This window comes from Crocuta crocuta, unplaced genomic scaffold, assembly GCF_008692635.1.
Source record: "Crocuta crocuta isolate KB4526 unplaced genomic scaffold, BGI_CrCroc_1.0 scaffold51, whole genome shotgun sequence".
Taxonomy (NCBI): Eukaryota; Metazoa; Chordata; class Mammalia; order Carnivora; family Hyaenidae; genus Crocuta; species Crocuta crocuta.
This window is the reverse complement of record NW_027527624.1, coordinates 350,527-365,323: the sequence shown is the minus strand read 5'-3', so window position 1 is coordinate 365,323 and position 14,797 is coordinate 350,527. Positions and strand designations below refer to the sequence as shown.

General features: G+C 34.8%; 1 protein-coding gene across 5 annotated transcripts in view; it reads right to left on the bottom strand.

Annotated features, from left to right (window-relative positions):
• LOC144238239 (cadherin-18) overlaps positions 1–14,797 on the bottom strand; it is a 595,479-nt gene that overhangs the window by 325,531 nt on the left and 255,151 nt on the right. For all 5 annotated transcript variants that reach the window (XM_077772003.1, XM_077772030.1, XM_077772038.1 and 2 more), the window contains exon 2: positions 2,465–2,948. In XM_077772003.1, the coding sequence (XP_077628129.1) occupies positions 2,465–2,692 (228 nt within the window). In that variant the 5' untranslated portion in view covers positions 2,693–2,948. The remainder of the gene's footprint in view (positions 1–2,464; positions 2,949–14,797) is intronic.

The window sequence follows — 14,797 nt, the reverse complement described above, 5'->3', positions numbered from 1 at the left end:
TGGTGTTTGCCACATATAAGCATCTCAGTACTGAGCAATAGATATTGACTACTGTCAACAAAATAAATGCCTTCATATTAATTCAATCATTGATTAAGAAAATTATAGAAAATTATCATAAAAATATATCAGAAGTAGGTATATCAAAACACTTAGGAGTTTGAATCCTAATCAAATGTCCAATTAAAGTTGTTTTATAATGTAAAATATAACTGCAGTTATACAAAATTATAATCAAGAGCTCAAGGATTATTTAAAATAAACTTATATAATACATCTATAAAAATACTATTTTAATACAAAAACTACTAATTATTTCTACTAACAAAACTCCTGTCATTTCTGTGGCAGAGAAGGTCTAAGTTCATAATTTCCATTTTTTGGAGGAGTTCCTTTTTGTACTCTTAGTAATTGTAAGGATTCTATATTTTATTCCCAAGTGCTATGAAAATACATAGTTGGTTCCGTATAAATGTATTTGTAAATGTGAGATATAAATTCACTTCCTTAACAAATTAAAATGATGGGACAAATAACACTATTCTAACCACAGGTGGATTATTGAACTTTGCAGTCTTAAAAAAAATCAGTTACATTTGTATGTTTGTAAGGACAAATGTAAGTATATGGAGACAGATGAGTGGAAAAATCTGTACAGTTAAGTTAGAATTTCTCATGAAGGAAGATTAGAATAGAATAGAAAGACCAAGTGAGGGGGTCAGGCCAGATAGGGCATTAGAGAACCACATCTTTGGGTATAACCATTTATATTTGTCCACCAATAATATAAACAGTAGAATGGACACCAATTTCCACAGAACCTCCACAAGCTTGAATAGCTTCAACCTCTACCACCTCCTGATGGGTAACAAGCTCTCCACCATATGTTCACTGGCACCCAAGCCCAGAAAGAATGACTGAAATGGATCTACCTAACAAGGCTTCATCTTTTACTAAATCAGGTGATCCAAGAGGAAATGAAAGTCGTCTGATCTTTTCCTTTCCAGCAAATTTTGTTTTTCACGTTTTTCAGTTGGATCGACAACAAATATCCACCACAAAATATTTCTAATAATAAAAAATGTTTTCTTTTTAGGGTACTCCTAAAGGGGGGGCATTTTTTTGTTTTTTTAATATTTTTCTTCTTCTCAAGGATAGTAAAGAAGCATAGAGAAGTATTCTGAAGTTCATAATAAAACTAAGTTTTAAGTAATTACATATATATGTGTGTATATATATATGTTTAAATTTAGAACATTTGTTTCCATTTACTTTGTGGAATACTTTGTAGAAATAAATAAATGATGAAGCTGAGTTGTTTCATCTCATTTTAATGTGCATATGAGAAAAGGATAGAACTGTTTCAGATCTTTTCTTTTGTATCACTCCGACTCCTCAGCTCCTGCTGGCTGTGGAAATACAGCTGCACCCCAGTCTCTGTTGAACAAGGGGCGAAGCAGATGGTTTCGATCCTGCACTGCCTACACATTAGGGAAGCACTATGACTTGGATGCAGTAGTAATTTTTTTTTTTAGTACTAACAGTGCTAAAGTGAAAATAAATAGTCAAACAGGGAGATGAAATTCACTGAGCCTGCAGTCATGGAGATTCTACTGCTGTGCTTACAGTCTCTCCAAGAGGTACTGAGTAAACCTCAGTGGCTGCTTCCAAGGATCAGTAATTCGTCAGAAGGTGTCTCTGCTTCCTACTCTATTCTCTACTCTGGAGCATGCATGACATGTGGGGAAGCTGTCCCCTCGTAGCGAACACACAATTTCCTAACGAGTTTGATTAACCATTAAATTGTCTTATATTTTCAAGAGAAAGGGAAGGTGGTCTAAAGTTATGATTATTTTATCAACTTCAGTCTTTTGGAGTTTTAACAAAACCTGTACATCCTGTTTATATTTAATCTATATTTAAAACATAGCAGCATTTTTATGAGAATTTGGGGAACTGAAAAAAAAAAAACAAAACAAACCCTGTGCTTTCAAAAGATGATTTAGATTCAAATACAGTCTCTGTAACAATTAACAAAAATATATCAGATGCCATGAGATGGTGGGATCTTTTTGCTTCATGTGCATAGCAAGAGATTGAAAAATGTAAATTATCAATGTACCAGTAAATGCTTTGTGAATTATAACATACCTTCATGATAATAAAGACAAAATTACTCAACTGTGTGTTCAATTAAGGATTTCTATTTTATACAAAATAATGTAAAGAGTCATATACTGGTGAAGAATATTCAGTCCAACATGTATGGACCAATGTTTAGGGAGATGTGACATGACTAGTACATTTCATTGTTTTCAATAATTATTTTGAACCATCCTATATCAGTAGTAATATTCTATAGCATGTTTCCCTCTACTTTCTACATCTTTTCAAATCCAACCCAACTCCCCGTCATCTTATCTCATAATGTCTTTGAATAGGAAACAAACAAACAAAAACTTACTTTTCCAACATATTGTGGATCTGGTCCCATATGTTCTTCTAAAACAAAGAACTGATTCCAAACCCATCCCCTTTTGGGACGATGGTGGACTTCGGTTTCACCTTCAATGTGTTTGGTCTGGTTTCTGGTCACCTTGATGGAGCTGTGGTGAGCAGTTCCATAACACCTCTGCACAAAACAGAGACACACTAGGACTGGACAGATACAAGATGTGCTCGTAACTTTCATTGTAAGATCGCTTTCCAGTTCACAGTCTTCTTTCTTTTCCTTGTCAGTTATAAATGCTTAGTGCGCATTCAAGAGAGAAGCCAAAGCATCTTTTGGAAGGACAGTCCAAAGTAAATTGTTTAGCGTGTCCATGATTTAACTGCCCATCAGGGAAAGGTCAGACTACATTTACATCCTGAAACACTTGGAGAATCAAAGCTGAAGTTGCCTAATTCCAAATCTTCACAGTAAGTGAGCACAGGCAACCATCTTCTACCTAATGGATAGAGAGAAAATTATATGTATTACAAAACATGGTAGCTTTAAGTATTTTCTCTGAATGCAAATTAAACTATTTTGTAGTATGATGCTGATGTTCAAAGAATATATACAAATTCTTCTGGCACTACACACCAACAGGCATACACACAGTCATGTGTAAGCTTCTATACTGCATACATTTTTTTACACGGACCTTCTTATTTGTACTATTAATTCTCAATATTTAAAAACAAATTAATATATATTATATTTATGTATTTATTTGTAAATATATCTATTTTNACATATATGCATATTTTTTATATTTATATATTTATATGTGTATTGAATCCTTTGAAACAACAGAAATGCAGTCCTAGGTAGTGAAGAAATGCTCAGAAACTGACCATAAGTATTTGCACATGTCCAATCCAATCTTTTACAACGTATTACCTACTAGGCATTCCATACTACATGCAAATTTTGTTTGTTTTTGTGTTCATTTTGTTTTTGTTAAGTGTGACACAAAATCACAACACATAGATGGATTACCTGCTCCATGTGACTCACTGAACTTCACCAAAATACTCAGAATACTTTAGAATTAAAAAGTGTCATGGATCATTAAAGCGATCAAGTAGGTTCATTAAAGCAATCAAGTAGGTATGTACTTGAATTGCTTAGTAAGCACAATAGACAAAAATAGAGCAGGAAAGAAGGCTGGAAAAAAATATATGCAATTTAAAATCAGTCCATACATGGGGATCAGACTGACACAGCTGAATAAGAGTGAGAGAGCATCATTTGGTTGAATCATAGTTTCCTTGAATTTTAATTGTCCTGCAGATAATACTCTAGGGTGTGGTCGTCACATATAGGCAAGACAGATTTCAGGCTTGGGGATGACATTACTCACAACTCTAGCAGCTATGTAAAGAAAGGTGAAAGGAACAAAAGAATGATAGCAAAAAGAACAGGGGGAAATGCTTTGATTCTCAAATAAGAAATGTTGAGTACATGACCTTAGATTTTAGTACTTTGGGGGCAATAAAGCAAAACCTATAAAACATTTCCAGAAGAGAAAAGGTAGGATTCGGGAGAAACAAAGAAATTGACTCTGAAATTACTACTTTACAAAAACCATGAAATTGTGGAGCAAGTTTTGCTGTATTTTTATATATATGTTTCAATATGTATTTGAGAGAAAGAATGAATTCAATATTATGGTTGTTCGATCAGAAATATATTAGATGAGTAACTTTCTCATTTCATAAAGCTGACCCCTGTATACCAACACAAACTGAAAGGTAGATGTGAATGAATTATAAGGTAGACGACTTGTCAATATAAAGATTTAAAAAATTGGGTATAAATAATTAGCCATAGCATAATTGCTTCACACAACTGAAGAAAATGTTAATATCAAGTAAGGAATGTAAAAAATCTCACATGAGATTCAGAATACAGTACCCTTCTCTATCAATATATCTTCCCATACATTTGGGTTAATGATAGTGCTTATTTACCAGTTGTTCAAGAATTGTACAGGATTGGGACTAGGATTTCATTTTAATTACCTAGTGAATATAACTTAAATTTGGTAATATTTTATGAAAGCAAAGGTGAATTTTTCACTGATTTAAATTAAAATGACTCAAGAACTCTAACAGTTTAATACCATTGTAGCTCCAACATGGTAAGAACATGGGAAAGAAAGTTAAAAAAAAAAAAAAAAGATTTTTCTTTCTTTTTTCCCCAACAACGTATTTATAGTACAAACATATAATTCAGATAATTTTTCCAAGTCACCATCATCTCATTTAACTAAAATTTGTGGCTTTGAATAATTGATTTTAGTTCTTTCCAGTCTAATAAATAATTAATGACTCTTAATTTCCAAGTCACAGATTTCAGAAAAGAAACTTCAGTCTTCTTAGAAGTCAAATTGATGAATATATAGAAGGTGTTATCTTAATAATTTCACACCATTTGGTGTGATTTCTAAATGAAATTAGCATCTTTTTATGCTAAGTTGTCTAACAAAGCATAATTCATGAGTGAAGGTGAAGAAAGTGGCTTTTGTAATGCATTATAGATATGTAGAATGAGTGTGTTCTTTATAATATGATCTAGTCTGGCATTAAAAAATATATAAATGTATTTTAATCTATATATGTATCTGTAGAATCTTCACTATGATAATTATAAATTGATAAATAAAGCTCTGTGGAGTGAAAGAACAAATGTAAACATTACTATTATTCATTTGCAAGTATTCTCATTTCCTATGAGAAGACAGAACTCCAAGTATAAAAATCTGCTCTACTTCAAGAAATCCATCCCTGCATAGGCTAGAAAGAATTAAAACACAAATAATAATAAAACATTGATTGAGACTAACACAGTAGAAATATGTTGCAAACATCTGCCATTTTTTAAGTAGGATTCAAATACCTTACCTACTCTCATGGAAGACTCCAATATATGAATTCTGATAGAGCCTTTTCACTTCTAAACACATAGGGACCTAATACTTTCTTCTTACAACCTTTTAGTTAAAATTTATACCAATGACACAGACATGTTAATTATATGTCCAAATGTCCTGAAACAAATGATGGATGAATGCAGAGACACTTGAAAAATGTTCACAGTGTTAGCGAGGTTCTCAAGGTCCAAATATAGTGGATGTGAGTCCAGAAGCCTTGTGGGAGAGTCCAGTGGCATGAATTTAAGAGTTATTTTATTTTAGCTAATCCATTTCAGTGATGAGTACTTGACATTGTTTCTTACTGTCTTACTTCTTTTGGATCCCACTTCCCAAACCAGATTCTTCAGCCCTCACCAGTTTTGATAGTTGAACAATACTTTTCCCAATACATTTATTTGCTGCTTTCCGTGACCAAAGTTGCCATCTGTTATTTGAAAACAAGAACTTTCTCTGATATAAAGCATTACTGTCACTCCAACAAACAAATACTTTCCAAAGAATGCAGTAAATGCAATAATGTTTAATGTAGACCTCTCTCTGCTGCTCTGTGAGCTAAGTGAGAACAACACTGCTTCCGGAGTGTGTCCCCTTGCTTTGGTAATTACTCCCTCTTCCACAGTGGAGTTAATAACGGTGTGCTATGAGTCAAGAGACATGACCTCAAATGCTCACCTTGTAGAACACTGTCACATTTTGTAAGCATTTTTTTACTCTGAGCCTCACAGTTTTCATTTATGAATATTCTTAATGAATTCTCTTTGAGCATGTTCAGCTATATAATTATTTGAATTTATGATTTAATAACTATGTATTATTTACAAATTACTTTTCTTATTTACACTGATTTACTCATTTCACCCAAGGGTAAATAGCCATTTATAGCTCTTCAATGCATTCCTTCATTCCTGAAGGTAAGCATTCATTCAGAGAGCTCTGAGGAAACATAATTCTCAGAGAAATGGATTCTCACATTTATCCCAAATGTTAATGCTTGTAACTCGTGTCCTTGACTGGATATTTTTTTTTTTTTACCATTGGTTCTTAACTTATAAACCTTGAACTCTAAAGAGGTCTAGAGAATGCCTTTTGTTTCCTTTCTTCTAAAAAGAAAACCTTTCTTTGTCCTTTTATTTTGAAAATGTCTTTGCAAAAACATACTAGACATTATTTCATGTATTCATCTTTCTAGTTTCCGTATGCGAGGTGTGACATGAAATATTTTATATATTCAAAAAAACCTAGATTTATAATTGTCACCAGGTTCTGAACTCTGACATTATACATAACTTGGTAGGAATTTATCTGACTTTGCATAGAGCAAGGCAAGCTTAAAAAGAAGCTGTCAAAGAAGATAAAGTACAATGGAAAGTCCATATTTTTTGGAATTACTTTCATGTGAGATATATAAAGACATCTTGCCTGGTGAAGTAAGTACATAGCGATGGGAACATGATGCTCAATACACATAAGACGGGCTTCCCAAGTATCAAACCTATAAACCCTTCAGATGAGAAAATTGTTCTTTGTGTCATCTTGGAAATAATGTAACTTAATATTTCCATGATGACTGATTGATTGATTCTAAAATGTATTTATTTTGAGAGAGAGAGAGAGAAAGAGAGAGAGGGAAAGGCAGAGGTGGGAAGGAAGGGAGAGAAAATCCCAAGCAGGCTCTGAACTGTCAGCATTGGAGCCCAACACTGGGCTGGATCCCACAAATCCTGAGAACATGACCTAAGCCAAAATCAAGAGTCCAAAGCCTAACCCACTGAGACACCCAGGAGCCCCAAGATTCATCATTCAAAGCTATCATACTATCAGGCAGATTTAAATTTAAGGGAATTCATATTATGTTTGATTTTCGGAGTTACTTATAAAAGGTGAAAGTTACAAATACTGAACAAGAGCCATTTTTCAAGAGTAATAAATATTTAATACTTATCAGTCTTTGTTTCTGTGTGTGTGCATGCGTGCGTGTGTGTGTGTGTGTGTGTGTGTGTGTGTATGTGTGTGTATTTAGCTTTAGGATGTTCTAAAATCTCAAGATAATCCTGTGGGTTGGTGATTACAGGCATAACTCCCATTGCTGGCAAGATGCATTCTCGGGTATCATGTATGATACTGCAGCTATGGTTTCCATCATTGTTGGATCCAATGATCAAAAATATTGGTACCATTCTTTCATTCTTGGTCTTGTTCAATTTCTAAAGACACTGACTTCTGAGTTTTTGCTTTACCTTCCTGCCTTTCAGTCTCCATTGTTTCTATTTTCCATTAGTTTTTGTTTTTGTTTTCCTCTCTTTCTCTCTCAATTAGTAATTCATCTATTTAGGACTGTTACTCTTCTCAAACATTGTCTATGATTACTCTTGCTTACAGTAAAAATGCAAATACTCAAACCACATACAATTGTGCAGGGCTTTACCTAAGTTTGTTTCAAGTTTTATCTCTAGATTGATTCCCAAATCAATATTTTCAATGTCAATCTGACTCAGGGCTCAAGGTTTAATAAACTGCATTTGCTTAAAGTAAGTGTGTGTGTGTGTGTGTGTGTGTGTGTGTGTGTGTGTAAAATATATACTATCTAATATATATTATCTAATATATCTAATCTAATATACATATTAGATTATCTCAAAGTATGAGTCACACTAAAATACAATATGTACATAAATCAGAAAGCAATAATTTTTATGTATTATGTTTATCTGTTAGAATTATTAATACTGTAAATATAAATAATAATTATTAGTTTCATGTAGGCAGTTATGAAAACAATATGTTTACAGACAGGCTTTACTCCCTCACATGGCTCATTCCTCTCTCTTTGCCTTCTAAGTCTTACTCTCCAAATTTTATTTAGTAATACCTAACCTCTGAGGTCGAGACTGAAGGACATTTCTCCACAAAGACTTCTTGTTTTGGAAAACAAGTCTCTTTGGGTCTCTTTTGTTTCTACACATCTTCTGAATGAGTGGCACTGACAGCATTGTTTGCTGTCATTTTTCTCATGGATACATGTACAGCAAACACCCTGGGAAGAAAGATAGACATTCCCACCCCTCCCTTTGGGGCAGAAAGCAGATTTGTTTTCTGACTGGATTACATCTTCCTTTAGGACAAAGATTGAAGAAGTGTGCCAGCAGAGTTAATATATGACTGAGGATTTCAGAATTTAGAGTTCCTTAGCCATGACCCATAGATAATGTGTGTATGGCATATACCTGGGCTGCTTCATGTTACCCTATGGGATGTGAGGAGCAAGAGGAACTCATACCAACAAGTGTGAAATGGGTAATAAAGTCTTTTGTCCTTGACCCTGAGTCTCATATCTTCTATCAGCATCTATGAAACTGTAGCAGCCTAATGTGTTAGACTGATGGTAGGGTAAAATCTCAAACCCTTCACTTGCAAGTCTGGATACCACAGTTCTATAGAATTGTGTGCTCCTCTAAATTACCAGAGCATGATATCATCCTGTCTTACTATGGCAGAGACCAGCATTCTAATTATGAATATAGGTCTTATTTAATTTTTCCTTTGTGTCAGTTCCTTTTTTTTTTTTAGTTCTCATACCATGTCTATGTATTTGCCACTGCCTGTGAGATACTTCTCATAATGTAGCTAATACATAAATATTCTTGAATGAAGAAATAAATGAGAAATAGACAAACTAATTCAGAGTTTTTGTCACAAGAGTAGTATTGATATACCAAATTTCAAGTTAGAATATTTAACTGTTAAAATTTTTTACAGAAAACTTTTTAAAAGCATGCTTTGATTTGGTCAACATTATACTTCGTTTTTCACTTCAAAGACTGTCACAATCAAAGACATAGATACAGGAAAAGAAAATTATACTGTATCAATAAAATTATGCTTTTTCATTTAGCTTCTTTTTACATAGGAAATTGAGGAAGCTATTCAAATATTGAGCCATATATGTATTAGTAAACTTTGCAATGTCATATACTATATGTCATTATAAGTAATATATTATTATTTATAGTTAAAAATCCATGTATGAACATTCCGACTATGTTGACCTAGAATAAATAAAAGTAAAGCATAGACTATTATTCACATTACAACTATTTATCTGTCTTAAGACAAACTATTATTGTTAGATTCATGAATATTTCTATAATTTAAAAAATTTTTAAATTTATGTTGAGAGAGACAAAGAGAAACAAAGACATCATGATGACATCAGGGAGGGACAGAGAGAGAGAAGAGAGAGGGAGAGAAGAAGGGAGGGAGAGGGAGAGGGAGAGAGAGAGAATCCTAAGCAGGCTCCCCATATCAGCGCAGAGCCAGATGTGGGGCTCGAACTCACAAACTGTGAGATCATGACCCAAGCCAAAGTCAAGAATTGGATACTCAACCTATTGAGCCACATGGGTGCCCTTCTATGATGTTTTGTTTTTATATTTTGTGTATTCCTGAAATCACACACATTGGAGAAAGCATAATGCCCTGAAGATATATAAGAATGTAAGATGATACTCACAATTCTGCTCTATTTGACTACAATGGGTAATCTCATAAAATTACTTCCAATTCATGTGGCTGATTCTAGCCTTCATATGTCTAGCTAACAGTACTCCAAAAGTTAGGAAACGAGGGGCGCCTGGGTGGCTTAGTCGGTTGGGCGTCCGACTTTCGCTTAGGTCATGATCTCACAGTTCGTGGGTTCGAGCCCCGTGTCGGGCTCTGTGCTGACTGCCAGCGCAGAGACTGGAGCCTGTTTCAGAGTCTGTGTCTCCCTCTCTCTCTGACCCTCCCCTGCTCACGCTGTCTCTCTCTCTCTCTCCTAGAAATAAATAAAAAAATATTAAAAAAAAAAAGTTAGAAAACGAATATAGGAGAAAATGGTGGTACCAAATGCAATGTTTCCTTACTTACCTACATATGTCAGAGTGACAAACAGGTATTTTGAATTTCTTCATGTCTTCTCAAATTATTTCTACCTATCACACTATTTTATGTTTATGTTCTTGTTATACACACACCAATACTATGTATATACACATGCACACATCATCTAAGATGATAGGGTTTCATGAAGTAAATTTCTAAAATGGTTATTCAGTTTTATTTAAAATATCAAAAAGCACTATTGGTGCAGACACCTAGGGGCCCAAATCACTATCTGGTTTCCATCTCTGGGCACCCCATACATCTTGCCAAGCATTAAGTCCCTGCACCCACTCACCCAGGATAAACACTATTATTCCCTGGCCTCTGTTATGGCTTCATACGACCTCATCACTAAGTTCTACCCCATGGCATATAAGCAGAGTTTTATCCCTTGACTTCCTAAGAAATTTCCTTAGATTATTGGCATGGGTTTTATCTACTCTTTCTCCTTCTTCTTGCCACTTGAGTCCTGAATGTGGTGGTTACAGCTCCCTTTTGGACCCTGAGAATGAGGACCATAGCCTGGAGATAAGAGAAGCCATGCAATTTTATACCAGCGATCATTGTAGAGTAGGGCCACCATATTAGTCCTGTGCTGCCTTCTTCTGAGCTTAGTTAATAGAGAAAACGTCAGTCTTTTGTGTTTGATACTCAGAGCTGAATTTAGCCCTGGTTTAACAACCATTGAACTTCAGTAGTATATTCTCTAGCCTTGGGATTTCAGGGCAGAGGCTGGGATGTGTGAAATAAAGTACAGGGGAAAGAAAAAAAAAAAAAAGGAAAGGGAAATCAGGGGACGGGGCAATGGCAAGATGATGGATGGCACTCTATTCTAACTTCCAGAGGACTTACTTTTGGTGACAGATTTTTCTGCAACTTTTATCACAAACATTAAAATCTTGCTTTTCTCTTTTTCCTCTAACACAAGAAACTATATCTCATGCTGTATCTGCATCATTCATAGTGCACAGCACTAGGCCATGCAAATGGAAGGAGTGGCCCTTATCCAAGGTCTCCTTCAGCACCTCTGCCTTTAAAGTCTGTCCTCTATCCGTATAGAATCTCAACTCTCTGCTTGAAATTGTCCCATGCCTTTATATCATCTCCAGGATAGAATCCAAACACTTTCAGATGAAATTCGTGGCTTTTCAATTATCTGGTACCTTCGCACTTTCCCTCTCATCCTCAGCGTCTGCCCAGAAAACACCTACTCGTATTGGACCATGCTGTCTCCTGATGATGCTGTGTTCTTGCTAGTCTTTGTGACTTTGTGCAAGCGGTTTCTTCTAAATGAAAACCCCATTTCTCTGTTTTAATGATCGGTGAATCACCAGCCCCCAAGTGAGTCTTAGAGCCTAGTCCCTCTGTTCCAAAGCTCCCCTGTTCTCTTTATTGTCATGAAGAAATTCAGAATAAGCCACCTCAAAATAAGCCACTCTAGCATACAGATTACTTTAAGTTAAAGTCACTGGGAAAGGACCAGATGCAAAAAGCATTCTAATCTTCCAAAAAGCAGGAGATAATGTCTCCATTTGAAAGAAGTCCTTCCTATAGCAGAAGGCAGCAAACATTCTCAGCATGAAGGATGGGAAGGTTAAGACAAATCTGTAAAAACAAGCCTTCCTAAATTTACTCTTATCATTCTAGTCACATCCCTCTACCCAATTAATTAAATAGCCAAGCCCAAATTGTCACAATTTACTACTCTTGGTCCAACTCAGGAAATAAGGGTCTGGCTCTAACAGCTTTTTTTTTTTCCTTTCCTTATATAGGCTCCTAAAAACCTATATAAAGCAAGTTTATATTCTTTCCTCTTGTTAAGATTTCTTTTTACAGGAGTACCAGACAAGAACCTGAAAGCTATTTTTTTCTACCCGATCACATTTGTCACATGACTTATGCATTTATGTGTCTTCCAAAGTAGACCATAATCTCCAGCCAGATTTTAACTTTAACATATGTGACCTTATTGATTAGTGTAGTCTGACCCTTACAATCAAGACTCTGTTAAGTGAACAAATAAAACCAGATTGGGCAGCCATCAGTTGAGTGATTCATTGAGTTGTGTTGTAACACCAGTCAAGTTTTCTCGTAAGTAAAATATACATAATAACTTCATAGGTCTCTGTAAGAATTAATCAGAGTTATGGTCAAAGTCAAGAGTACCTGAATGACTCAAAGTCCAGTGACACTTTTGAGAAAATAAAAATTAAAGTATTTCTTAAAGTAAGAGTGGCATGGTCTTTATGTGAACTATGTTACATGCATTATTTTGAAGTTTTATTGGATTATTTCCTATGAACTCGACAAAAGAAAATATTTTTATTTTAATTTGGACTTTATGTTTCTTGGAAAAAATAAAAATAAACATTATTAAAATACAGAGTTTCTATATAATGACTTGATAATGAATATTTAATACTTGTAGGTATTTTCTTAGAGCTGTGGCTAACTCTGATATTAATTGTATATCTATATTAGAAATATTTCTAATACAAGTTTTGAAAAAGTTTTTAGGGTACTTGGGTAGCTCAGTTGTTTAGCATCTGACTCTTGGTTTCAGCTCAGGTCATAATCTCATGGTTTGTGAGTTCTAGCCCAGCATTGGGCTCCATTCTGACAGGGCAGAACCTGCTTGGGATTCTCTCTTTCTCATTCTCTCTCTGCCCCTTCCCCGCTCATACTCCATCACTCTCTCTCACAAAATAAATAAATAAACTAAAAAAGAAACCACATTTTAAAAACTACTTGAGTGTCCCAAATTGAAGGAAACTCGAAACGATACTCAGTGGCGGATATAATACATCTACAAAAAAAATTGACAGATTTAGCTTTTCTGTAGCAATAAGCATTATTTAATTTTTTTTTTTTTTTTTTTAGAAAGAGAGTTAGAGAAAGAGTGCAAGGGAGGGACAGAGAAAGAGGTAGAAAGAGAGAATCCCAAGTAGGCTCCATACTGTCAGCAAGAAGCCTGACATAAGGCTCAAACTCATGAACCACAATATCATGACCTGAGTTGAAGCTGAAATCAAGAGTCAGATTGCCTAACTGACTGAACTACCCAGGTGCTGAATCTTTTTTTTCTTTTGTGATTAATCAGTTATCAAGTAAAATGTCTTAACTTTATTACAAAAAGCAAGGATATGACTCTCTCTCTTTTGGGGTATTTCAGTTTCCTTAACTTATACTGAAGTTTGTTGGCCTAATTAAAATTTAACATGGAATATCATAACTCTTATTTGTATGAAAATTGTTAAAATTTTTTATGCCATATAGATACTGAAGTTTTATGTAAACTACTGAGTCAAACCATCTTTGAATTTAAAATTGTGTTAGAACATTCCTTAGAAATTATAAATCTATAAGGAGCCATAGTATTGTTTAACACTAAGCACTGCACTTGTGAATTTTAATGAATGAGAAATTTTGATAAAATGTCCTAAACAGAAAAAGACTTGTGTAGTGCTTTTATAAATGCACATAAAATACTATGTTCAAGTTGTCTGACATTTGATAGAACTTTATATTTCTATTCAAATTCATGCTTCACAATTACAATCATGCTCTTACCAATACAGCTGCTCTTAAAGCAGATTGTAAGCTTCTGAGATCTACGTGGCCACACATTAATGCTAAGAATATCCCATTACACGCTTTCTACATGATGAAGACAAATAGATATGTGCACTGCTGTCAACGCTGCTTCATGATCTCCAACCTAGAATGGTTATCAGTGTTTTGTTGTTGTTTTATCCTATTGCATCACATGTTATCTGTACAATTTTTCTAAATTTCTTTTATTTTTTTTTTAATGTGTATTCATTCTTGATTGAGAGAGAGAGAGAGAGAGCATGAGCAGACGAGGGGCAGAGAGAGAGGGAGACACAGAATCCGAAGTAGGCTCCAGAGTCTGAGCTGTCAGCACAGAGCCCAATATGGGGCCTGAACTCACAGACCTTGAGATCGTGACCTGAGCTAAAGTGGGAGGCTTAACCAACTGAGCCACCCAGGTGCCCTACATTTTTCTAATTATAGCATATCTGTCAAATTTTCATAAACTATACCTAACATGACCAAAGAGACATTTTATCATGTTATAGCCTCATAGAACTCTCTGCTCTTTATGCACAATAATTATGGTAGTTTGAACACACTGTGCTTGTCCACACCACACCACATGCTCTGCATCTCCTGAAATGTCTTTCACAGATTTGGCCCTTGAAAATTTTATACTCATCTCTCAGACACTAGTACCATTCCTTCCTTGCAATCACTACCACTCTACATGGGTTAGGCAGTTCTCTGAACCCATAGTGCACTGTAAACAGAGTTTATTTTGCAGCATAAACTTTTGTCATATATTCCATTTTCTCAAAGTAGACCGTGAATTTAATGAGAACAGGATGGATATCCATGGTCATTTCTCAAATGCCTGGAGTAGCAAAATGGGCATG